Source organism: Polypterus senegalus, chromosome 3 (genome assembly GCF_016835505.1).
Source record: "Polypterus senegalus isolate Bchr_013 chromosome 3, ASM1683550v1, whole genome shotgun sequence".
Taxonomy (NCBI): domain Eukaryota; kingdom Metazoa; phylum Chordata; class Cladistia; order Polypteriformes; family Polypteridae; genus Polypterus; species Polypterus senegalus.
In genome coordinates, this window is record NC_053156.1 from 231,770,962 (window position 1) to 231,798,853 (window position 27,892).

General features: G+C 37.9%; 1 protein-coding gene across 1 annotated transcript in view; it reads left to right on the forward strand.

The window, feature by feature from the left end:
- LOC120525965 (plakophilin-1) overlaps window positions 1–27,892 on the forward strand; it is a 70,557-nt gene that overhangs the window by 34,033 nt on the left and 8,632 nt on the right. The window contains exons 3-12 of the mRNA XM_039748720.1: window positions 13,427–13,812; window positions 14,721–14,865; window positions 15,461–15,668; window positions 16,597–16,771; window positions 19,960–20,077; window positions 20,926–21,096; window positions 21,558–21,728; window positions 22,578–22,731; window positions 26,902–27,091; window positions 27,399–27,483. Coding sequence (XP_039604654.1) covers window positions 13,427–13,812; window positions 14,721–14,865; window positions 15,461–15,668; window positions 16,597–16,771; window positions 19,960–20,077; window positions 20,926–21,096; window positions 21,558–21,728; window positions 22,578–22,731; window positions 26,902–27,091; window positions 27,399–27,483 — 1,803 coding nt within the window. The remainder of the gene's footprint in view (window positions 1–13,426; window positions 13,813–14,720; window positions 14,866–15,460; window positions 15,669–16,596; window positions 16,772–19,959; window positions 20,078–20,925; window positions 21,097–21,557; window positions 21,729–22,577; window positions 22,732–26,901; window positions 27,092–27,398; window positions 27,484–27,892) is intronic.

Sequence of the window (27,892 nt, forward strand, 5' to 3'; positions counted from 1 at the left end):
TCCACACAGACATCCATTAGTACATGAAATAGCAGCATAAACTACTTTGTCACCATGGTGCTCTATCTGTAATAAAAACACCCTTTAATAAACTAATAAAAATATGATTTTCTGTTAATGCCTCTAACCAAAAGATGATCCCGAACCACAAAATGCAAATGTCCTCTCCTGTATACTCTATAAAAAGCCGTGATGCTTGTTATTTCCTTTTATTAATATCTCCTAACAGCCTTAAATGTTCTGCCTATAAAGAAGCTCCAACGCTTTTAAATGTAAAAATGAATGGAGAAGTTTAATTTATTCATTCATTTATTACACCACTGCTGACCAATGCAGGACTGAAGACAGTTGTGCTTGTCCAAGCATAACTGGGCACTAGGCAGGAACAAGCTCAGGACAGGATGGCCATCTACAGTGGGATTCACTCACACACTCATTAAACTCCGTTCACACAACTCAAATTTAGAATTGCCAGTTAATCTAGCAAGGAAGACATTTGGATGTAAGAGGATGATTGCTGTAACACTTTTAAACCCCACACAGATACTGGGAAATTCCATGTGGACATTAATCATTGTCATTATTATTCTCAACAGTTTAAACACCCATAAGGTTTTACAGTTGTCTTCAAATCTTATCACTCCATTCTTTTCCCAATTACTTGACATCACCTTTAAGTACTATTTGTCTTCTTTTTGCTCCAATGGGCCCTCATCCATCTTAGTGCGCCTTATCACCCAATTACTCTGCTTTTCACTCCACATGTCCAAACAATTGTACTCTCCTCAGCACAACACCTATCACCCCCACACCAAATCATTCTCTTAATTTAATAATTCACACATTCATCTGATCATTTTCTTTTTTTTCCACATTTTTCTACTTTAATCTGCCACTTTTCACTCCCATACCATAGAGCATACAACTGTTTACACAGTTTTCATGACTTTTACCCTTCAATGTCAAAGAGACTCATTTAGAAGATAAGATTTTCAGAATGACTACTGTTCCTGCTCCTCTGTCAGCACTCAACATGTCACCTAAATAGCAAAACTTCATATTTTCTCCAAAACAATTCCATTACCAATATCTAAATTTACATTTACTCCATCAGAATACTGAACCACTCTCACACACTTTATACAAACAAATGGTGGTACTTGCTGCCTGCAGACCAAGACTAAAGTTGTAACCCAGAACTCTACAGCTGAGAAAAACCAGTGCTTAACACAATATCATTACATCCACTGACTATTTTAATTATTAAATAAATAGAAAACACAGATGGACCCTTCCTAGATGATTGCATTGAAGAGGTGGCAATGTCCTCTGCACATTGCAACAAAAGCTGCTTACAAAAAAGAAAAAAGATTACTTGAGAATACTGCAAAAGAAAAATGCAAAAACTCACCCACATGTTACAGATACAATGTGTGTATCCCAAAATTGACACAGCTGGAGACTCCAGTTTGTAAAGTTAAAGTTAGCTGGATCATTCTTAGACATAAGTCAGGAACTGGACATTATCTGGGATCTTCATTTCTTAAAAAAAGAAAAACTTCATGGTGGCATTTTTGGCTCAGAAATCCTGACAGGATGGAATAGGGAGTCTAAATAAATTACATCCAAAACCACTCCCAAAAAGAAGGAAGTTATAGCAGCAAGGGGCTCCGTTATCAAGAAGAATGATGGCAACTTTTCTATCAGGCAGATGGCTTGTAGACAGCATTGAAACATACAATGAAACATAACGGTGTGCATGACATATGTAAAAGTAGGATACTTACTGTGCATGAGAATTTAAAAATACATATACTGTATATTCAGATGATAAGATTAGGGGCAGCACTGACAAGGTATTGTATTCTTCTTAATCAACTGTCCTGTTCCGATGCATGACAGAAAGTATGACTGGGGCAACAAGACAATTAAATGTACAGCTTAAATGTTAGTGTTAGAAAAAGGGTCACAGTTTTGTGGGGTGTTAATAAGGAAAGATGGGATGTACTGTATACTCTTCGTATGGGTTGCATCTGAACCAAAGAGGCACGAATATACTAGAACTGTATAGGAAATTGGACAGCTTAGAACAATCCTGGTTTAATAATTCAAATAATGTAACAGATACCAATATTAATGAGCTACAAAAAAAACAGATAATGAAATAAAACCAAATAGTTACTAAAGATCAGGTAAGTTCTGTACTAGTTATATATAATTTACAAGTGGATCTCAACCATACCGATATGATAGGTACATAAACATATTGTTGCTAATAGTAACAGCAGTCAGCACAGCATTTATGCTTGTATATTTATGAGGTGTAGTACCTGTCAGATGATGCTGGCAAGTTAGGAAAGGACTCTCTCCACAGTAAAGATTAGATCACAGGGGACAAAAGTGAAGTCAGTGCCACAGTGTCACTAACATGACAGGTACATGTTAGTATTCTCGAAAACCTCAGTTTTCTCCCTTCACACTGCTATGCAATGGAGAGTGTTTTCGAAATGATTTGTTTTCAGTGGTCAAAAATGTTGTTTCAATGTGAACGAAAGGCCGGAATGAATAGAAAAATATGTGTTTTCAAATGTAGCCATGCTAGTTTGGACTTCTAGTTTAAAACAGAGTACTGCATAGTAGCTCTCTAAATCTACCCAACTTACTTACAGCCCAAGCGATCTACTGTAGTGTCAGGCTCTGTTCATGGCAGAACTGCAGCTGAATGTAATAATAAAATAAAGATTGAACATTGAAAGCAATGAAATCAGTCAATGAAAGATTTCCCTGTATTTCAAAATTCACTAGCCACGTGTTCGTTCATTAGTTCTTCAAATGTTAGCCACTTGTGATTTTCATTAGTCATTAAATTAGTCTTTAGTGCAGTTGTGCCCAACCAGTCAATAGTGAAGTGCTTGCAGAGTGATCACGGACGTGTTATTGAAAAATTAGTGTAGGTAGCTTATTATCATTGACAATTTTCTCCTCACTTCTGCCGTCTAGTACCCAAATGTGTAATCAGGTGTTCTATTGTGGATAGAAGTTAACCCCCCCCTAAAAGGAACAATAAATAAATAGTTTCTTTCTAAATAAGTAGCAATTATTCCAAACCTTCCTGAAAGATTTCCCCTTTGTCTATCTCTTTAACTACCTTTTGATACCAAATAATACAATCACGAACCTCTCCAAGGATACAGTTTATTGTGAAAGTATTATTCCCAAGCATATACAGTACTGTGCTTCTTCACTGAAGAAACCTCCCCCCACCCCAAAATATACTATTTGAACCCTATGTTTAAAGATTTTTTCTGTCAACTGAGTGATTACACATGAGAAGGCATACACTTTAATGTTGTAATAACCAAATCAACTTTATTTAGGCATGTAAAAGTACAGATTTAATAAATTACCAAGAAATACAAGACCAAGGTGTTGAGTTGAAAATAGCTTTTTATAGGACCTGTAAGAACTGGTGCCTGGATGTTATGCTGGCAGGCAGCCCCATAACTTGTGTTGTAGTAGAAAAGTATTATATCTGGCTCATTCAACCTATATGGCAGGCATTCGCTCATTATATTTTTTCATCTTTACCCCTTAACTTAAATATCCTTGTTCAAAGTCAACATCTAGCAGGGTCCATGCAGCTGCGGATAATTTTCAACATGATGGGGATGATTCTTACCACTACCCTCTTTACACCCACACCCCAATCTCTGTTTATCTTTTGAGGTCTTGAATGATCAGCACTTCAGGTGGATGTTTGTATGTCTAGCACATGCGTTCTAATACGTTTTTGAGAAGACACAGTGATTATGATAGATAGATAGATAGATAGATAGATAGATAGATAGATAGATAGATAGATAGATAGATAGATAGATAGATAGATACTTTATTAATCCCAAGGGGAAATTAATGAGTATGCTTGTTAAGGAAGTTTATATTTTTCAACTACATTCATAGGAAAGTATTATGTTCATATATAGCACCTTTCTATGTTCTACTTAGATTTACAATCTAATTATTTAATATAACAATGCAGCATAAGATATGCATTAGCAGAGTAAACCTATCATAAATATCATAAATTAATAAATGTAACATATGAATTCCTTTACCATTGATGTAAGAATACCTATTGCAGTTTACTAATTTAGCTAAATATCTCAGAAATTTTATCATTCCCTGTTTATTGTGAGTTCAGTTAAGACATACACACATGTAGACTAGACCCCCAAAACACTTGGATACTTTATATTTGTGCAGGAAAGTAGAAAGTATAGTAGCTGAAAAGTTGCAATAGTGTTTCATACCACAAAAATAATGGCTACTGAAAGAAACAAAGTGGCCTAAAAATGTATCATTTTCACATGGAATAGGACAAGGATTATTTCTTTATATCTAACTCTAAATGTGTATGCCTGATATGCCAAGCTAGTGTTGCTCTAGCAAAGAAGGGCAAACTAGAACATTTCAAAACAATGCGCAAAACCCAAGAAAGAGATTTCCCCACAAAAAGTAAGCTATGAAGACAAATGGTCCAAGAACTTAAAACTCAATTAATAGCATAACAATCCAGTTTTATGAGGCATAATACCAGAGGGAAAGCAGCGACCTTGGCATCATACCATGTGAGTCACATTCTTGGAAAACAAAAATAGCCATTTGAAGACACTCTCGCTATTTGGAGATTTTATCAAGGAAATCCAATTACTCAGAAATACAGTGTCATTCTGCGGTGGGCTGGCGCCCTGCCCGAGATTAGTTTCCTGCCTTGTGCCCCGTGTTGGCTGGGATTGGCTCCAGCATACCCCCGTGACCCTGTAGTTAGGATATAGCAGGTTGGATAATGGATGAATAGATACAGTGTCACTGTGATGTGAGGTAGTGGAACCACTTGAGGATCAACTGAAAATGGATATCGAGAGATGTGAGTGTTTCTCTCTTAGGTTTGATGACTCAAGTGATGTGGTAGGTGTGGTCCATTTGTGTATTTACATACAAATGATATTTGAAGATATGAGTGCTAAAGAAGAGATGCTTGCCATTTTAGCACTGAAAGGGCATACACATGGTGAAGATATTTTCCAAGCTTTCATTGAACTAACTGACAAGATACACCTACCTATTTGTAAATTTAACTCTGTTACCAATGGTAGGTCACGATAATGGTTTTGTTGGTTTTGTTGCCTTGTGTAAATGACACAAGCTTTGTATGGCAAGACTTTGAACATGATATATGTGATGGATGTTGCAAATTCCACTTGAGCAAGAACTCTACAGAGGCAGGTATTCCTTGCACACATGGAGGAGAATGATGCAGAACACACATTTGTAACTACATACTGATGTGTGATGCCTGAGCAGAGATACATTTCTGGAAAGATTTTCAGTGTTATAGATTTTCTCCAAAAACATGCTGAATGTGAACAGGCAGATAATGAAAAGTGACTTATGGATTTAGCACTTCTGGCTGACCTAACCAACATTCTGAATGAGCTGAATTTATGGTTGCAAGGATAAAACAAAAACGTAATTGGTATGATCAGCTCTGTAAATGCTTTTTAGCAGTAGTCATTACAACTAATTTTAACAAAGCTGTAACGTCACAACCTACAATTTTTTCCAATTTTTGGTCAGAACTTGAGCGTCAGGGCATAGCAGCAACTTAGCTCAACAGAGTCAATTAGGCTGAACAAGTTCAGGGCATCTCATTAGAGTCTGACAGATGTTTCAATAACTTTACACCACTTAAGTTAGTTGCCAAACTAAACAACAATGCATCCAAATTTTTTTAATCATAGGACCTTATTTAGGCATTAGATTACTGGTAACCCCTAATAAAAACTGAACTGAAGATATATACAGGGTGTACAACAAAAGCACAGACAAGCATAAAGGTTTGGGGTTTTCTGGCCCCGTATACTTTAAGTTTGGATAATGGATGTTCATTTTGACAGTTACAACAGACAACAGAGTAGGCGTAGAGGAATAATTTATGGGGTGGGACCGCTTCCTGCATGCTGTTATTCTGCAACTTTTGCTCCAGCTTTCTCCTGTACTGCTCCTTTAATGCCCTGAGCTGGACTCGGAGTTCCTTCTGCACGCGCTTGAGCTCATGCTGATCACCGCCTTTAAAAGCCCTTTTTTTCTGGTTCAAAAGGCCCTTGATGTCACTTGTAATCCATAGCTTGTTGTTAGCATAGCAGCGTACTGTTCTTACTGGAACTACAATGTCCATACAGAAGTTGATGTAATCAGTAGTGCAGTCAACAACATCCTCAACGTTCTTATTATGTGACCCCTGCAGGATATCCCAGTCCATAAATATAACACCAGGCCATGTCACTTGCAGAAATTCTTGGATGATTCTGTAGTTAAAGGGTTTACTGATAAGCAAAAGGGTAGAGGAGTCAGGTGTAGAACTTTGTTTCTTGGGACAGAAAGAATTGTCTCCAACTTAACGTCAGCAAAACCAAAAAACGGTTTATTGACTTTTGACGCACCAAAGAGGTTCTATGCCCAGTCAGGGAGTGCATGTTTGATGCATTGTTACAAGCGCTTGGAGGTCCACATCAATGACAGACTGGTTTCATAACATAGAATTATACAAGCAAGAATAGAGCAGGCCCTGTTTTGTTAGGAAACTGTGTTCCTTCAATGTGGGTAATGACATCCTTCACATCTTGTATAACTCTGTGAGGGCCAGTGCAATTTTCTACGTTGTGATGTGCTGGCCTAGTAACATCACAACAAAACTGAGTGCCGTTATGAACAATGCTGAACATCCTCTTCCTGATAGACTAACACTGAGTACTTTCAGCCAACAAATTATTTAGCAGATGTAAGTCAAGAAACACCACTGGGGCTCCTAAATACTAATGGTAATACATCTGCGTAATGCCTTACTGTGACTGTGACTGTGACTGTTAAGTCAGAAGTGTTCCTTTTTTTAGTTATTTTGATGTGTATTCAGTCTGTAGTGTGTGTGTGTGTGTTTATTTATTTATTATTTTTAGAGCTTTTGTAAAAAAAGCTAAATATTCCTCTTGGGACAAATACATTTTATTCTATCAATTCATCCATCAATCTATCCGTCTAATGATTTTACAAGTCTGTGTGGCCCTACCAGAATTTTCAAACAAAAGTCAGCACTGAATTTTTTACTACAATAATCTAGCTCATAGAAAATTGAGAGGGCTTTTTAATTTCTTCAGAAACAAAGCAAGTAAAATGCCATGTATCTACTGTTCCATCCAGCCAACCCATTTCCTCTTCCCCATAGATAGATACAGTAGATAAAGAGAAAGAGAGAGAACTTCATGAACCTTTTCCTAAAGCTCCAGAGCAGTTGCTGTCAACTTTCACCACCATTGACCATTTTTCATTTTCTGATATCATTGCAAAATCAAACTCCTCTTCCTCAAAACCTGACCTGTCTAATTAAAGCCTGTATATCAGTTATTTCCTACTTCAAACCTTATCAATAAACTGGTAGTTTCTGGCTCTGTTCCACTTTGCCTTAAAATTGAGGCAGTCATTCATGTCCTTCAGAAACCCGGCCTCAACTTACCCATTCTTGACAACCACCAGCCTATTTTAAACCTCCCTTTTCTAGGAGAGGGTAGTGGCTACAACAATATCAAACATTTATTTTCAAACATAAACATTTTGGAACTTTTCAGTCTGGTTTCTGCATGACGCATTGTACAGAGACTGCCCTTCTGATTTCCTCCTGTCTGCTGATACAGATGCACTCAACATTCTTATTCTGATTGACCTTCGTTTTGCTTTTAATACTGTAGATTATGATACTCTTCTCTCTTGTCTCACTTCAGTTACCTAACTGAAGTACTTTATCTCACAAGAAAGTCAGAAATTGTTCCTTGCCCATGTTACTCAAGATGTACCCCAGGGTTCAGTTCTTGGTCCCCTTCTTTTTAATATATGTTCTCTTCATTGGCCAGATCACCTGCTGCTATGGTCTCAGTTTCAGTTTATGGTGATGACAGATTTATTTCAGCATTATGTCTACTACTCATTTTCCCACACTACTCACTGACAAAAAGTATCTCTGATATAAACAAGTAGTTAAATGCAAATTTTTTTAGATTAAATACTGACAAAACTGAAGCTTTATTAAGTGCTTCAAAATTTAAGACTTTTGTATTAATATTAGTGGTGTGATTACCAGCAGACCCCAGTGACCCTGTAATTAGGAAACAGTGGGTTGGATAATGGATGGATGGATTGTAAATCCTTTACATACTGTTCATTATCTTGTTATATTACTATGGTATTACTGGACACTTAACTTTGTGCCTCATATAAGCTCACTTACTAAAAACTACATTTATCCATCACCACAGCATTGCTCACCTTCGCTCTTTAAAGACAAGAAAGAAACCATAATACACATTCATGCTTACATTACCTCCTGACTTGATAATTGCAATTTCCTGCTCACTAGTATCCCAACTAAAACACTCAATGGACTAATCCATTCAGAGACTAGCTGATTACCCAGTGGCTTCATTCACTGAGTGCAAGGGGAAAAAATAAAATGTTGTATATAAATTATTAAACAGTAAAACATTAACATGTAAGAAGTAAAGATACATTGAGCAGTACTGGAGTGCTTTCGGGTAATGTACATTTTAAAGGTGCTATAACACAACAGGTAAGTAGCACTGACAGCAGCTTAAATATATTTGGATCATCTCTCGGTAGCAGATCCTTTGTGAAAGCCGCTACACGACCGCTGTGGTATAGAAATTACATTTCCTATGCAATCCTGCAAATTTCTGCCTGACAACCTTGCACTACATGCCTGTGATTTAAGAGGAAAATGATTGTGGGAAATGTGGACGCTGCCCTTCCGTGCTTAACAGGCAGAAGGTCCAAACAATTACCAAGTTCAAAACTAAACATGAAGAGGTCAGTACATCTTCTTAGATGTAAACCCTTCATCGTCTTAAAATAATTCATCACAAAAGCAACCTTGAATGTTGCAGGGTTTTAGTGACGAACTCACCTTAAGGGACAGTAAGTAGTCGTAGAGCGCAATTTACAAAGAGAGTTTTGCTTCGATTGCACCAATCACTCTCATTCGGAAAGATTTCCACTTTCCCAGGAGCCAAGGGGAACTCGAAGTGTCACAAAGAGTGCGAGAAAAGAGGACAGCGCCCGAAACTGCAAAGCTCTCAACCCGACGGAGCAGCCCGACATTCCGTGCCTCCCAACGTCCACTTTGTTCTCACGACCCCTCACTGCGGAAGTCGGTGTCGTCTTCACATTGTTTACAGCTCGCCGCAGTTAAAAAGTAGAAAGACGCAAAGCTGTAATGCCAATTAAATGGCAATTAAAAAAAAGTTATGATGTGGCAGTTTCCGCGACAGTCACGTAGCCGAATAAATAAAACTTCTCTGTCAGAACGCTCCTGGCGGTGGACGGCTCAGCGCTGGAGTCCAGAGATGAGGGCTGGGAGAGTGCGACGCGGGGTGCATTTTTTATGGGATAGATCGGCGTGTTTGTGTTTACTTCTTTTCAATATTAGTAAAATAACTCTCACACAAATAATAACAATTCGTAAAGACAATATAAAAATGGCGTCCACAAACAAAGTGATTAGTTCCTGTATTATAATATGTTCTGTGATCATACGTAATTTCCGTTTCAAATGCAAAAAGAATTTTCTATACAGTAGAGTCTCGCTTATCGGACATAAACGGGCCGGCAGAATGTCGGATAATCGAAAATGTTAGATAATGGGAGGTGTTAAGAGAAAGCCTATTAAACGTCAAACTACGTTATAATTTTACACATTACGAACCTAATACAGTGGCCTGGTTCATGAAGTCTCTGAACACGTACAAATCGGGTTATGACCAAAAAGTTCGCCAAACTTTTGCCTCTGTTCACGACCACACACTCGGTATAGGAGCAAGCCAGTTTCCCTTTCGGTTTGTGCATGCCGATGATTTCCGCACGTGTTCAGTCTCTCCCTGTGCAGTGCGAGAGAGACACAGACAGACACATGCACGCGCGCGCGAGAGAGAGAGAGAGACACACGCGCGCACACACACACGTGAGAGAAAGAGAGACACACGCAGACATGCACGCATGCGAGAGAGAGAGAGAGAGACACACGCACACACACATGCACCCGAGAGATATGCGCACACAAACACACACGCCCGCGAGAGAGACGCACCCTCACACAAGCACGCGAGAGAGACACACGCACACACGCTAGAGAGGGCTGGCCACATAATCCACTGTAATCACGTTTTACAACAAAACATAAAAATTTAACTGAAAAAATGAACTTAGCAACAAAAAATAGACCATGCTCACGCTCGCAACTTGCAGTTCTTGTTGCCGATTGATACGTTTTTTTGTTTTTTTTTGCGGTGGGATGTCGGATAATACAGAATGTTGGATAAGTGAAGGTCGGATAAGCAAGACTCAGCTGTTCCAGTAAGAACAGCACGCAGTATAGATTAGCTAGATTAGTTATTTACACTAAGAGTACAGAGTACATCACTCATATACTTTTTATTGGTTTACACTGGTTACCAATTTCTTTGCATATAAATACAAAATTTTACCACCTTCAGCGTGTTACTTTGTTTTGCACTCACTTATCTAATCACAACCTTCTTACAACCTCCATGTGTACTCAGGTCCTCTAGACTGCTCAGGGTACCACAGACCAAACTATCCTTGAGGGGCCCCAGTACTTTGGCCCCTAAACTTTGGAATGCATTACTTCAATTCTTTAGAAACTGCTTTTCACTGTCTTCTTTTAAACCTGAACTCAACACCTTTCTTTTCTGTCAGCATTTTTCTTGTCTTAACTCTTAGTTTCTGTAGATGTTTTTTTTAAGCTCTATACATACTGTTTTTTTGTGATATCTTTTTTTTCCCTGTTTTTATTCTTATCTGTTGGTTCTTTGTCTTAATGTCCTCTTATTAATGCTCTTTGTAATCACCCAAGGTTTGAGAAATGTAATAACACACAGTGTTATTATTTGTAATGCTCTTTGAATTAAGGAAAAAATTGATATACAGTATTAGTTGTACTTACTTTATAGAACTGTAACTGTACTGTAGTTTTGTAGGTCCAGGGCTGATTGCAATGATAGCTCTGTACTACGAAGGGGACAAAACTATGCCTTAGCCTGTTGTCGTGTGTAGTGCATGCAGGCAAGCCTTCAGCCTCTGTGGGCAAACCAGTAGCCTGTAAAAAAATAACAGTATAGTGCACTGAAATTTCCACCTTAAGGTTAAAAGAAAGAGCTCTAGCAACTACTGTTTTTTGATTGGTGTATTGTCTTCTAGGGGTAATGTGAGCAGGTAGAGTAAACGCAGGTGTCTGGCCATGAAGTGGTACATTGATAATGCAGACTCAGAAAAGGATGTTAAATTCAGATCTTTGAGAATGAAAGAAATCTCTGCTCTTGCAGCAGCTTGAGTAGTGTGACACAAACAGCACACTGTGGTGAAGCAGTTGAAAAAAAGTGTGGGATTTGATGAAAGGGGTGTGTCACTGACACCAAAGACCTGCCAGGGTGTAAAGGTAATCCATGAATTGCGCTTATAAAGTCGACACAAAACTGAAGACAAATCTCTTGAATAAGCTTAGTTTTCCAATTGCGGTAAAGTCAGTTCCACGAATGCCATGTGTTTCATGTTATCATTGGTAATCGTTGATAGCATCAACAAGGACTCAAAAAGCACAGAACAAGGCATAATATTAGCATATTAAATACCTGTGACCTTCAGCATTAAACTGATTTGCTATATAGTGTAATATTAGATACCTTTGAAAAGCTGAGTTTTTTTTAATTGTCATAAAAGAGAAGAATCTGTAACAGCAGTTGATCAAGAAATAATAGTTGATTCATAAGGAAATGTGTCTGCTATTAAAAAAGCTATGAAGATTGCGGGACAATTTTTAGTAGACTGATGCCTGAGTACATTACATTAATGAAATTGAGCATTGCATAATTAAATTAAATTATTTGCATTAAAAATGTGAACATAATTAATTTGTGAATGTGATACCTGAAATGCTTAAAACAAGTATGTATTCAGCAACAATATGAAGAGCACTGGGCTGCAATTGAAAATTATATTCAAGAACATATTTCCAAATTACTAGAATATACAATACATTAATATGCAAAGATAAATTTGGCAAGCAAATGGAAGGCTGCAGCTTTTGCCACAGGTGTGATTACCCTCATCAGAATGTCAGATTGGACAACACCACTGGTCATAGCCATCACTGTCGTTTAAAAGGACTGACCTGTGCATTGATACAACAGAATGATTTGTATTTTACACATTCTGTCTCTTCTTAGCTTGGCGGTGACGTTACTCGCACACGAGTACATTCTGTTGTGCCTGTGTTGTTTTTTGTGTTGTAACTTTTTATATGGTGTCACGTATACTGCTTTGGACATGTGCGTTTTACAGAGATTCACGACTTACTTAAAAAAAAGAAAAGGCAAAATGATGCAAACAGGTTGCACAGTGGTCAGGCATTTGTTACAGTAAGTTCACATCACAATGCCTTAAACTAATTGCATGTAAATTTGATTTTTGCAACTAGGTAATTGTTAAGGAATGCCCAGGTGTCTGTGCAGTCATTCAACTGTTTGTTGCAGACAATTCCAGCTCCACATTCATCGGATTTTCAAGAAATGGACACATCATGGATGATTCTACTGGGTTTTTGAAAGCAAACTGATCTTTTATGCAATGAATGTAACCACAGACATCTGTATGAAATTCAGTACCAGATCAGACTTGACCAGGACACCTTACCACTTAGCTCTTGTCTAGTGCTGCTCAAAATGGAATAGTGATCCAGTCCTGGCCAAGTCTTATGTTCAGGTTCTATGTGGTATTGAATAAGGCAGGGTAATATTTCTAGGCAGAGCGTTCTGTTTTGAGCCATTAAAGTGTGTACACCTGAGTACTGTTTAACATCACACTCTGCAATGGTACTCCAACTGCACCTAGCCAATTACTCTTTTTGCATTCTGTTCTGCCCATTTACCTCAAACTTACTGGACACTGCTTTTTGGTGTACATTCATAAGTTAAGTGGTTATTTATATATTTTTCCTGTGACCATTTAAAGTAGCAGCACTGTTAACAGAGGGTAGTGGGGAACCTAGCAATTTTTAAAAATTAGTTGGGTAATATTTTGAGAAATGTTAGCCCACCAAATAAGCTTAGTAGACTCAATAGTTTGTTCTCTTTAAGAATGTTTTTATTTTCATTTTATGTGGGTACACTGTAATATTTCATAATTTGCTGGGTGCACTGTATTATTTCATACTTTTTCTGTCATATGTGTTAGAATTGTATGTCCTCAATTTTGTGCATAGCTTCTTCAAGCTTTTATGTTTTCACAGCAAACGTTTAAGTCTGGCACAAGACGGATTAACAGTAATTCTTCACAGAGAAGGATCTTCAGCTCCAATAGCCAAAAAGATATACTCACACAGCCAGTCAGTCAGGTTAACAACTATTATGACCCTGTCCAAATGCCTGCCAGCCGCAGTGAGCCTGACTTGCCACACCTGAATGACGGTCGCACTCTGCGTGGAGCTCCCAGCCAGCGCATTCGCGCCAACCGGCGCAGCCTGTATAGTGATACCATCCAGGATGATATCATAGTAAGCTCCCAGAGGATGCCCGTACAAAATTACAGAGCTCTCTCTTCAAGTTCCAACATAGAGGATGTTGCACAAAGCAGATTTATGAATACTGTCAACAGATTTGGCATTGAGCAAGCAGAGTAAGTATAATGAGATACGCCTTAGAAAATAAGCATTTGCACATGTAAAATGATTTTGGAGGTCGGGGGTGAGGGTCCCTTTTTAAAATTTGTACATCTGAATGTAATAAGAACTAAATAGCTTGCCTGGGGACCCATTAAGTTTAAACTGACACCGTCAGTCCAGGGGCGTTCTACGATTATCAAGTGCTAGGGTCTTAGCCACCTCTGTTATTGCTGTGCACTATCATACATGTATATAAAGTCAAAGAGCTGGGGGTCCCTTTGGGCTTTCACACATTTTCATACTTCCTCCTCTACTTCTCTAACACCCTCTTTTTGCTTCTGCCAAAGCAACACCTACTTCCAGCCATAGCACCTGGCACTAGCACTTGAGGTTTAGCACATTTATTAACCATTGAGCTTTGCCTTTTCCTTGAGCTTTGCTGAGATTTCTCCTTCCATTTCATACCTGTCTGTAGATGCCAAACGTGACCATGTCTCTTTTTTCCTGTCCAGGACACTGGTTTATCTTCAGTCTTCCGTCCACCCTATTGGGTAATGATGGTATTTGCATGAGCCATCAATCACTTCTTACTGCATCCTTCATTTAAATAAAGTGTGAAATTAGTGAAGCAAAGAGCATGTAATTTAGCATAATATTCATAAACATAGACATATGAAAAAAACATGAAATGCCATTGATACCCTGTTGATAGCAAAAATATTAAATAATTCTGGAGCACTGCATAAAGAATCATGTAGTGTGAGTGTCACCAGCATTTCAGGCTTTTTGAAGCTCAACAAAATGTTAATTATCCTAAATATACAGTAAATATCTTTTTCATTGTTGTACTACTTTCACTCCTACATTTCTATAGCATAATATGTTTCTCAGACTATTTCTTGCCATGTTTGTATAATTTTAGGGTTGATAGTGCAGGACCAACAAATGCTAATATCAGCTTTGAAGAGGCAGTACTATTCCTGGACAACAATAATGAGGACTTGCAACTTTGTGGAGCCAGCTTCATTCAACACGCCTGCTATAAAGAAGCAACAGCTAAAGATGAGGTGGGTTCTAAGGGGTAAATGCGTTTATTTCTGTGAAGGCATCAGCTGTCTAGCTGAGGGTGGTAGCTCTAGCCTGGTGTGTACAAAGGGTGTTTCTTCAAGAAAATTAACAGGAGTTTGTGCCTAAGGATAATTTCTTTCTGTTCTTTTTTCTACTTAACTGTGAGGTCAGAGAAATTTCCCTCATATGTACTTGTGTTCCTTTGAAGCCAATATCCTATTTCCAGTCTGTAAATGTGTGCCAATCCACAAACTTATTTAAAATAAAAGAAAGTAGTGTTTCTGTAAATGTGAACTTCATGAAAAATTATGCCGGTCTTAAATGTGGTTGCATCACCAAAGCTAGTACACCTCTGGGATATCATAAAATAATTCCTAATGTTAAAGAGCTAAATACTGAAGTATAGTCTGCTATATTGAAAGCAAGGTACACAAGAATGTTTAGAAATTGTTGGAACTATTAAATACTTCTGGGACTTAATATTCTTGAGAAAGAAACAATTGATATGATAAGTAAAAACATCCAAATGAAGTTTAACTTGATTAAGTGTTTTTATATTTACATGATAAATAAGCATTGTGTGTTTTTTTTTAGCTTAATAGGTTGGGGGGCATCCAAAAACTCATTTCCCTGATTAAGAGTCGTAATCCCAAGGTTCAGCAGGCAGTTGCTGGAGCTCTACGCAATGCTGCCTTTAAAAATGATTTGAATAAGAGGGAAATATTTAACAACTATGGAATCGATGAAGCACTGAGAGTCCTCAAGAATCAAGAGTCTTCTGAGACTCAAAAACAACTGACTGGTGAGTACTTAGGAGTGCAGAGCTTCTAAACTACTACTGTTTGTGTTATAAACACCCTTTAATAATGGTCTTTGCTAAAAATTCTCTGTCTAAAAAAATTAAGCTTAGTTGAAAAGTTATTCATGAAAAAAATCTGAGAAATGATGTTTCACATTTCATCATAAGAAAGGGGAATCTTACTTCTGGTCTATGCTGATTTCAAAATATCATATATGTTAGAACTGCAAGTCAGTGGCTTTGTAGTTAGAGTTATGCTTGTATCTTTTTATTTTTCTTCTGTCCTGCATTGTTCTTTATTAGTTCATATGACTGAATTTATCATCTTAGCTGGGAATTCTCTACATTTCGCTGTTGCTGTATGTGCTGTCATGATAACTGTATGATCTATTCCTAAAGTAGAAAAATAGTGTGTAGATTTACTATATATATATAAATTTGCTTGTCTGGAAAGTGTATAGCTACATAAAAATGGTGCTGAATTACCGTTATTGTATGTACTACTTAATAGAGCTAAAGCTGAGATGTACCAAATGTAGATAATGCCTCTGCGGTCTAATGTTTTTATAACACTCTGTTTTTACTTCTGGTATATGTGATATTTAAGTTATTCTAAAATAATGTATCCATTAGTTAATGATATTTTGGGCTTCAAAATTTCAGTATGATAACAACATTTGCAACATTATTATTTTTGTCTTAGTTTTATTTTTAAATTATTTTTTGCATCTTGATAAACGCGTCAATTTCTACCAAAAACTTGAAAATGCATGGCTGATTCCAAACTTTTCAAACTACTGAATTCTAGTGTACACATGCATATATTTGTTTAATTATGTATGTAAATAAAGTGTTTTTTTCTTAAATATGCACAAGGTGCACACATTTATTAAAATTAATTTTAGTTATGTAACTGTTTTACCCTCCACAGGCCTCTTGTGGAACTTGTCCTCACATGATGACCTGAAATCTCGTATGATCAATGTTGTTCTGCCTTCTCTTACCGAGAATGTTGTGCTGCCCTTTGTTGGCTGTCCAGAAGAACGTATTCCAGCAAACAACAAAATGGACCCTGAGATTTTCTTCAATGCCACTGGATGCCTCAGGTAAGATGGCAGATATAGCCTTATAATAGACTTGGGAGGCATTAGGCACCCATTAGAAGTGGTTGCACTAGTGGACTGGTCAGATGGTGAGGTTGTGACTGCCCTGGAAAAAAGAGCACAACTGGTTCTCTTACACCAGAAATCACTAAGCAATGGTATCACAACAAATGTGAAAGTCATGTTTAAATAACACATTGGGAAGGGAATGTGCTGATCAGCTGAGCATCCATTTGCATCAGTGCCATCAGTCCCCAGAGGAAGCACTTGACAAATTGCCAGCAGATATACAGTGTGTTATGCAGAGTATACAGGCAGTCTGACTGGAGAAGAGGTTTGTGCTTTGTCATTGGAAGTATTCTGAGCAGTGCTTCAGCAAACTCAGCAGCACCACCAATGCCTTCTTAACACAACATAAAATAGTAAACAAAGCAGAACCTGAATCAGTTTTTATGCACTTGAATGTCAACTTTCCCCATCATTGTCCTCACATTGGAACAAATAAGAGGCTTGGACCAAAATTCCTGGAGAAAACAAGGAAGCTGAGGACACCCACAAAATGCAGCAGTATGAACCAGAAACCAACAAAAAGAACAGATTTACCGGTGATCTGAACACTCTTGGCACCTTTGAAGGACAGACTTGGAAAGACAGCGCCAAAAATGGCACAAGAAGACAGCAGTGAATCAGCTTAACACAGGATCAGCCAGCCCAAACTGCTTCCTTTTCCTATATCACAACCACACAGATTTCTAAAATGGCGTAAAAATATGAATTGGGAAGAGCCTGTACATTCTGCGTGATCTTGTGCATGCCAAATTCAAATCACTCATCACCACAATCTTGACAATGAGTGAGGTCAGGCAAATACTGTAGTTCTTCCTGTGAGCAGCCCTTGGTATACTGCTGACCGGTAAACTTGCCTGTACATTACTTGGACAGTGCTACCTAAGGATTTGCATTAGGGATTAGACTCTGCACTTCTAGTTCTAGCTGGTTCACATATGTAAACCCTACATGCAGGACCTAGATGTCCTGACTGCATATGAAGCAAGCTTCAACCCTGCAGCAGGCCACTTTGAAGTGAAAGCCACCTGTGTTGTGCCATTATAGTTGTTGATGATCCAGAGCCACAGGAGATGCAGATTTCAGTACTCAAAACACACAAAGCAACAAATATGCCTAAAAATCATTCTGACTGCACATCTAAACAAGTAACTAAAGTAAGTTATCATTACTGTCTAATTAGAAGTGCAAACATGCTATGCCAGAGTAGAGGTGTACCATTTTAACATGTATATCCATAGCTCACAATGTTTGTCTTAACCCTATTTGCTGTTGTTATGCCATATAGTGATGCAGTAGTCAAAATGACAGAAAGATATTTTAGCAGAAAGAAGTAGAAGGCAGAAGCTCATCTCAAACAAGTGGAGCCAAGTAATAGCCATTGTCTACGCATGTGTGTGTGCGTGCATGTGTGTCTGTCTGTCTCTGTCTTCTGTGACCCAGCTCATTACAATGCCTATATTAATTGTTAAGCTTCGGTGACCTTGTGCTACTGAGCTAATGGCAATTTTAGCCATTTCTTTTCTCTCGGTGTCGTCTTTTATCCAGTTACTTTTGCTGTCTTCATGAAATCCTGCCAATTTAAATTTCATGGACTGGAGGAACTGGAGGTGGGTGTTTTGGGAAGAGGTCTTGTGGGCATAGCCTTTACAGTGCAGAATTTTGCCACTTTTTAACGGGTTGTTTCCTGACATGTATTCATATCTGGCTCCATGAGACTAGGATATTTAAGAAGCAGATTTGAAACATGGAGCATCCAAACCTGGAGGAACAGTGGAACTGGCTCATGCCAAGACAGGCATTTCCATTAGGGCATTGAGAGGAACACGGGCTGTGCTGCATGAGTTTTGGTACTGCAACAGTGAGGGCCTAATTCATAGCAAAGAAGGACAACTTAGAGAGTTGCTTGATGGGTTTTTTGATATAGTTGCAGTTAGTGATAAGAACTGTAAAAGGGCATGTTGACATGGCACATCATTTATACTGGGGATGCCACTCAAATCCAAGGATAATCACACCATATTCCACTAGCCAATCTTAAGTAAGTGGAACATAAGATCGAAAAAATGACTGGTGGTGTTGTCATGCAACTATGAGAAGCACCTGTTATGGCCATCTGAAAGAGGGATTGTGCATTATGTGGATTACTGCAGGCTCAATAATTTTACAAGAAACAATTGGTGCACCACTGCATTAAGAGGACTCTGGATTGCGTTTCTGGGTTATCCTGTTTCAATTCAGTAGACCTGCGGAAAAGATATCTGCAGACTTACCTGGACTGTGGTGCCTTAGCTACAGAATACTTTTCCAATGAGAAAGTAATGTTTTTTGGACTTTTCAATGCACCAGCAACATTTGAAAGTCTAATGGAATTAGTGCTAGCAAATTTTCCTTGGTCTCATGCTTTACAATATTTATTTGGATGAAGCCTCCGCTTTTGTGAAGGCTAACTTGTGTGCAGTGTCCAGTTGAGTCCATGCTGCTGAGCTATGTCTGAATTTAAAATGTTACTTGATGCAACAAGAGACCTATTTCCAAGTACACACTGTTTAAAGTCAAACATGTACTATAAATACATGAGGGCTGTTTGCCCCAAAACCTTTATGGAATAAAGGGGAGTAATTTTCACAAAACTGTAACTGAGATATTGCCAAGTACTGTACCTTGAGGGTAGAACATAATGTTAAACTAGGTAGAAGCTTCCCATTGATGGTATCTTCTCAAGCTGTACCTTCACAACCGCATAAATTATACTTCTCACTAACACGCACCTTCAAACATGTCACTGATTCATCCTATTTGTATTCAGATTTAATGATTAGATGATTCTCATTACTGTATAACGATTCAGTGTTAGTGAACAATTGCATTTAAAGGTAATCTCAATCATTATTTTATATTGCACTGTTTACAACAAGCACTATTACAATGTGCATTTATAGATCAGATAATAATACTTTGCACAGGAGAAAATAGAGTATGGTAAAAGTAAATGAAATATTGCTGTCATCAAGTAAAAACACAATTTTCATAAAATATAAAAAGTTACAATGGTCCCTTCTAAAGGCATGTTACCCAAAGTTATAATGTTACATGCACTTCTGCTTTGCTTGTCTTCTCTACAGAAATTTAAGCTGCTCTTCTGAAAAGGAACGCAATGCCATGAGGGAATGTCGGGGATTGATTGACTCTCTGATGAACTACCTACAGGGTTGTGTGGATGCCAACAGACCAGATGACAAAGTTAGTCCTCAGCTCCTTTTTTTAACTTATCTGGTTTCCTTGAGTACCACATGTTATGCTTTTAGACATAGCCATTATAGAGACTTTCTCCGTTTGCCTTGTTTTACTTCAAATGTTATTAATGCCTTTAGAAAATATTAATGCTTTAGTCTATTTCCTGACACCCGTACACACACAAAGCAATCTACGAGGCTTGGGACCTGATCAGTTACATAAAGGATGGTGAAGGATGCTCTTTGGCTTTTCATGAACTGTCTCCTAGTACAAGGGGAGAGGATGTTGATCTGGGATTGTTCCTGACGTGTCCATGGTCAGTTTATAGACTTCTCCACTTTGGACAGTCTGAAGGGCTCTACCCCTTTCTAAGGTTGCAATAAAGCTTGGGCACCTTTTGTAGATCTATTCTACCTGAAATTATTTTCTGGCTTTGTTGAGTGTATGTACCTAGCATAACCAGCAAAATGGTACCCAACATATGATGCAAAATAAACATGTTGCAAATGAAGTTAGTTTTTTCAAAAATGCCTCTGAAAAATAACCATGCTAGGGTTCTGGTGTGGAATATCCAGTTAATGCCTGACTACAAAAATGACTTCCACATTATTTCCACCCCAGCACTTGGCTTTGAGAAACTGACAGTAATATGCAGAGACCATGGAAAAAGAAACTTCATTTCTAAAAATGTGCAATACTATACTCGACTAGCCCTTGCAGTTTTGCCCCATAAGGTACTGGGCTAGCCTCCCTAGGATTGAATACATCATGCATAAACCCTTATGTACTATACAGCATATGAAATCTTTTTGAGTATAAAATGCTTTGATGTCATCTGTGTGCTTCCCTCACAGTCCGTGGAGAACTGTGCTTGCATTTTGCACAACCTTTCCTATCAGCTAAACTCAGAGGTGCCATCCAAGCTTGAAACAATGGAGTACTCACGTCCTCGCAATTCCTCTTCTAGGAAGTCTTCATCATCAGTGGGTTGCTTTAGCCCTCGGAGTGGAAAAATTTCAGAGGAGGTAAGAGGGATGCTCATCTGTAATATTTTGTGTGGAATAATTTTTCACAATACCAGAGAGTGTAACATCACTATGCTTACAGTATGTGTGTTTGGTTAGCTCTTCATTCTACTTATACTGTTTTTGAAGTGCCCCCAGTTAAGAAGCTAACTTTGTCTAAAGGCGGCTTGCTAACTTTACATATATAGTTCACACACACTTGCTGTGTTTAGCAAAGTGGGCTTGTAATGTATATTTTAGGATTTGTTTGGATTTGGCATATTCAGAAAGGGAATGCTTGGAGATGGACTTTTTTTTTCACTGTGTGAAGATTTAACTGTTATACTTCATCAATGCTTTAATTGATGCACTAATTTCTGGCACAAAGCAAATGCGTGTAAATAGCAGATGTTACTTCTGGGTACATCTCCTTAATCTGTACGAACTAACCTGGATTAAACTTGTTTTCTTTTTTTCTGAAGGAAGTATTTAACTTCAATGTAGTAGAAGATAAAAACCCAGAAGGAGTGGAATGGCTGCGCAACACTAAAGGACTAGAGACATACATGTCTTTAATTAAAAACAGTAGAAATGAATCTACAATTGAGGCCTGCGCTGGAGCTCTACAAAATATTACAGCTTGCAAGAGCACAGTAAGAGAGTTGAGCCTGTGGACATGGGAATTGGGAGAGTGTGATCACTGACAGAGAACAGGGGTACAGATGTGTTAAAACGTAACACATCAAATGTTGACAGGGAGGTGTGAAGGAAAGATTTTTTATGTATTATAATAATACATATATATGTGTATATAAATGTAGTATAATACGTATGTATACTCTAATGCTGTACATTGCTATTATAGATTAAAAGATTCACCTAAACGTTGGCATAGGTTTGACCTTGTGATAAGTTGTTTACTTTACATTTCTAGCTTCTTCACTGTTTATAGGACGATTAACTACTTTTTAACTATCAGTCTTTATCTAGTTTCTGAAAAATGAATATCGTTGGTTGTCAGAGTGGCGCAATAAGTTAACTTGTCACTCTGTAATAAATTATAATAAATATGTATGTGTACAGAGCCTTTTGCATAGGGTCTTCGGAACATTTATTTAATTGAAATCCATGACAGGAGAAAGGAAGGAGCACAAACATGAGTGACACTCAGTTCATCTAAATTAAAAAAATAGCATCTGTGAATTGAAGTGCCTGCCATCTGAAGATATGAAAAGCCTCAGACTGATTTTATAAAGTCTTCTAATGAAGAAGGGTTCAGCTTGGGAGATAACCTCTAGTGAAGCTAGTTTTAGTCACTGAATTTCTCCTTATTAAATGCTCTAATGACATCTAAGTTCAAGTGTGAAATATTACATTGGAAAAAATCTAGGTTCAAAATGCAAAATGTAACATTCTTGAAGAAAAAGCCAAAGAGTGAAAATGTATGTGTTTAACTTAATATTCTCTTAAAGTTTTGTTTTTTTTTCTCTTTACCTGGCAAGGTGTCAGATGTAATGAGTGACTCACTTGTGCGTAAGGTAAAGGGGCTCCCAGAATTCTCCCGTCTGCTGCGGTCTAGCAATAAGAACATTCAGAAGGCTGCTGTGTCTGTGCTTGGAAACATTGCACGAACTCCAAGTGTGCAGAAAACAATGTGTAAGTGAGAAAGCAAGTGTTCTTTGTTAATGAACTACGGTATTAAGTACTGCTGCTTTTGTCTTATTTTGTAATGCTATAACTAATGGCAAACTAGTAGAACTCTTTATAATGGAAAAAAATACAAGGACAAATTGAAAAGTAAATGCAATTTGAAAATGACATGGTAACCACAACAGATAGAATCTGATGCAATGCAACATGTTTGCATTGGCTTATTGACAGTTCGAACATAGTTGAAACCAAGGTCAAATGGAAATGGATGCTCTTCTATAGGATCACCATTGTTAATAAACATGCTGTAGTGAGATTTCTTTGGGTAGAGGGACTGAAACCTGCTGAAACATACCAAAGGATGTTGGTTGTGCAGATCAGTAAGCTGTTTAGATACCCATCTTGCACACACTTTATGGTACCCCATGTCATCATGCATTATGGCATGTGCAGATCCATAGTTAACATCCAAATGTGCAACAACAATGGACAATGTAATATGTTGGTCTTTTCTGATGTAAGCATTTGCTCTTTTGAAGTGTGCTTGTGTGCGTGATGTTGATGGTTGGGCTTCGTTGGTTACATTCATAAAATTTTTGTTGAGTCATGCTGTTTTCACTTCCATACTGAGCCAACGTCCTTCAGAGAAATTCAGCAGATTTCAATCCTTCTAACCAAAGAAATTACACTCTGTCACATTGTTCAGCAATGGTACAATCATGCAGTCGAGTTTCCATGTTCATTTGACATTGCATTCAACTAAACAAGCAGCAGAAGGCTGTGTTGTGCATGTTTGAACTACTCATAAGGCATCAAGAACATGTTGCTTTGCATCTGCTTCTCTCCATAACAATTTATCCATTGTTCAACCTTGTTCCTTCTATTACATTCTCAACTATGCTGGAGGTTGTCGTGGTAAAGCCAAGGCAGAAACCAGTCCTTGGACATGATGCCAATCCATTACCAGTCAGACACACTCACCTCACTCATACTCATTTCTATCAAATTATCCCACCAGTTCATATGTTTGGGCACTAGTGAGCATAGTAAAATATTTTATAATAACTTTGAGAATATACAGTAGTTATCAGTTGAAATTTAATTTAAGCTATGCCAGTGGACCACAGGTCCCAAGGGGCTTTCGGCATCAATTCTAGTACTGACCATATCCCAGTATTTGTATAATTCATGTTCCTTGCCTTCTGCTTGTGGGGAATTAAAAAAATAGTATTTACCTATGGTAGAAATGACTGTTAAGCAAAGACAGGCAGGAGGATGTTTAAATCATATACCACCATCTTTATTACACAGCAATGAAATAAAGTGACTTAACTATAGTGCAAGCACTTAAACTAGGTAGTGCATCGGTTTATGTTACATTTCTTATAATCTATGCAGATTACAATATGCAAGCTTTCAATGCAACACAGGCCCCTTCTTCAGGAAAGATGTAATCAATTCTGTATTTTTGGCAGTTTCCTGTTACTAATTTATAATTATAAAGCTGTCTTCTGAAAAGAATAAATTGCAAAATTTATTATTGAAAATTAACCTAACAGAACATCTTTGGGATATAAAAAATTGTGTGTATGTAGGAACATCAGGCAGATACAAGGAATATGTGAAATTTAACACTACTGTAAAACCTGGGGAGGTTAAATAATAGAACCTTTCATTTCTGCATTTTGGCATTCATGTACTTCATTAAGATAAAAAAAGAAAAGATATATTTTTTTTATTAATTCTGTTTCATGTCCCTAAGTTGAGACACAACAATGAGACAAGCAACTTTTGATACAAAAAAGGAATAGTTTATAGGTGGTAAAAAATATCAGGTGACATTAGCAGCCCACTGTGTGTGAATTCTGGTTTGAATGCCTTGCAGTGCAGAGCTTCCGTGTTCTAACCAGGGAATCCATTCCCGGATGGGTTTATCCATTCCCGGGAATTAGGGAATCCCGCATGTCATTACTGGGAATCCCGGGCTCCCGGGATGACACAGTGCACGGGCATCTCACATGTGAACAGTTTTAGAATGACCGACACTTATTTTTAATAAAACTACTGCAATATGTTGACACCAATAAAAGACTAACCTTATCTACAAGCAGTTCATGCTGTCATATAAGTACATGTATCTAGTTCAGGGGTGCCCACACTTTTTCGGCTTTCGAGCTACTTTTAAAATGACCAGGTCGAAATGATCTACCTACATTAAAAATGCTATTGCATAGTTTTACTGTCAAATAATGCAAAAAAGTATGCGACATGTGTTTCGCCCTTTATGTTGCGCCACGGCATGTGGTTTGTTTATTTGACAGCATGTAGATCGGGGTATTTACATTCATGGCATTCGTAGTCTGAATCACAATCTGATTGTATGGGTGGTTGCCTACCAGGTAACGCTTGTGTCGGCAAACATCCGCCACAGTGCCCTCTTCAGTTGCGAGAAGAAGATCATAGAAGGTTACAAAGTTTTACTGTCAAATAATGCAAAGAGTACGCAACATGCCCTACTTCTGGGCTCATCAGGCGTACACACTCACTGCACCCCCTCTCGGGAATCGAACCTCGGACATCAGCGTCAGAGGCGAAGCCATGGCGTGTGGTTCGTTTATTTGACAGCATGTAGATCGGTGTAATTAAATTCATGGCATTCATAGTCTGAATCACAATCTGATTGTATGGGTGCATGTGGAATGATCAGTGTGTTAGAAGGAAAGAGATCTCAGACTGGCCGTCCTGTATGTCAATCAAGTGGCAAATGCCATAGGGAGGATATATGATAGACTAACGTTTAAAAAAATTTTTTTTGAATGCAATACGATCTACCTGATCAGATACTGAAACACTTGTTCTAAACAACGCCCGCGCTTGCCATTGCTGTGAAACACCGCCATTTCAGCTTTTACTGATGCTTCCAGTTTCTTGTCATCATTATGTGATGGCAAGTTTCTTGGCACAGATAATGCGGATGCCACACACTGACGCATTGCAATTTCAAGTTACTGTTCAAAGCTGTTGTCCGACAGACGTCAATGAAGTCTGCCCTGCCCCGGCATTCGTGAGCTGCCGAATGCAGACTCCTCCCAGTCCACTTTACTCAGTCTTAGTCGGAGCCGGGAGACTGACGACTGCTGCTGGTTGACAGAATTAATCTGCAAAACACTACACTGTGGGCCAAAAAACCGTGCCACTTTATTATTTTCAGCTATAACTCTGTTATTTCTTGATCGATTTTTACACTTTTACACATTATATATGCAAGCTTGGCCGTTCCCGGTTTCCCAGGAATTACAGCAGTTTCATTCCCGGGAATGAAAAATGTCCGGAAATGGATTCCCTAGTTCTAACTACATTAGTGTAGGTTTTCTCCCATAACCCTAAGAAATCTAGTTAGGTGGACTGGACACTGTAAACTGGATTAGTATGAGTGAGAGCATTCTGAAGATTAGTGCCTAACTTTTCCTCTTGCTGCAAACTGACGTTGACTGCAAACCGAAAAGAAGACAGAAGTTTTTTTGCTGGCTAGGTGAATGAATACATAGATGCAGTGGATGGATATGAACTCAAATAAATTAAAGAATACAAATAAGAAGCGATTTAATTTATAAATGTAGTAAGCACTAGGTTAACATCAAGCCAAGTCCAAATGGCCTTCTGAAACTGCAAAATGATTAATTTATTTACTTGCTTATTTATTTTGAATGTTGTGTGCAAACATACAGAAACATAGTCATTATCCCAAAATAACAACTAACAAAGCATGTCTAATTCCTGCATGATGGTGAGACTAGTATTACAGCATCACAGAAACATTTACTTTTCTTTATCTCCCATCATCTTTCTCTCCCAGCTGCTGAAACCACTGTAGATAATATAGTTTAACATCATAGCAAGCATGGGGTAATTTGGGGGTTATGAGTCAGTCTAATGGCTTAAGGTTGGCGTATAGTTTTGTCTCCATGTGATTACAGGCTTAACTACTTGGTAAAAATAAATTCTCTGATTAAGTAATGTTATACACTGCATTATGGCTAAAGCTCAATATATAAATAGGAAGTACCTTATGTTTTCAAAAACCTTGCAGAATAGCTGGTTTGTTTTTTTTTTTGTCATCACTTGTAAATTGTGTTACTTAATAACAGATTTCAAAATGTGATGTTCTTCATCTAGGTCAACAAGTCCTCCCTGATCTCTCCAATATGATAAGGACTATAGGTAACGATTCAAAAAACTCAGATGATCTTATGTCAACAGCATGCAGCACTTTTCATTTACTGGCAACGGCTGACGCTGGAACTGCCAAGAGGACGCTGGCTGATGGCCAGTTGCTGACAGTGCTGCATGAACTTTCCTTAGACAGGTATGTCTCTCAGGAAGACCCCTGGCTTTTATCCAAAGTTCATTTTGTTAGACCTCAGTTAAATCTAGTTTCAGTTGTCTGAAATTAAATATTTGTGCAAACAGATAAACAAAAATACTGTACACTTATCTTGTTTCTTTTGTAAAGAGCATTGTATCAAAATGTAAGCTGTTTTTTCTTAGATCAAAGCATAGTTAATTATAACTATGTCACATGTCTCTTGACAGTGGTATAGCAGACAAAAATTTTAATTGAATTAAAAAAAATACTAAAACCATTATACTAACTATAGTCCACATTTTTACAGGTCAAATCCTAAATCTTTGAAATCTGCTTCCCTCTTAATGTATGATCTCTGGGGACAGAAGGAGCTTCAGAATTTGTTTAAAGAGGTATGCCTACCAAACAATAGTAAGAGTTGAATCTCTGCAAACATTTTCTATTCTCTTACATAACTGAACTTTTGCTATTGCTAGCTGCATGATTCCTCCCATGTTCATTTCCACTTGTCTTTCCATTTTGAAGTTTGAATGTGAAACAGCTTTCAATCACAGAGGTTTAATTTGAATTGTTTATATTAATCAACATAAAAGAGACTTTAGTGTAAAAAGGAAACATATCTCTACAAAGTGATCTAAATTAATTGCAAATATAAAACATAAAATAACTTATCACATAACTATTCTCTCCATGAAGCACCTGGGCAACAGTTGGTGTATGCACATTCTCTCCAATCTTAGCACTGTAGCTTATAACACCATCAGAATTCTCAAATGTCTCTTGGTGGCCTCCCTCACTAGT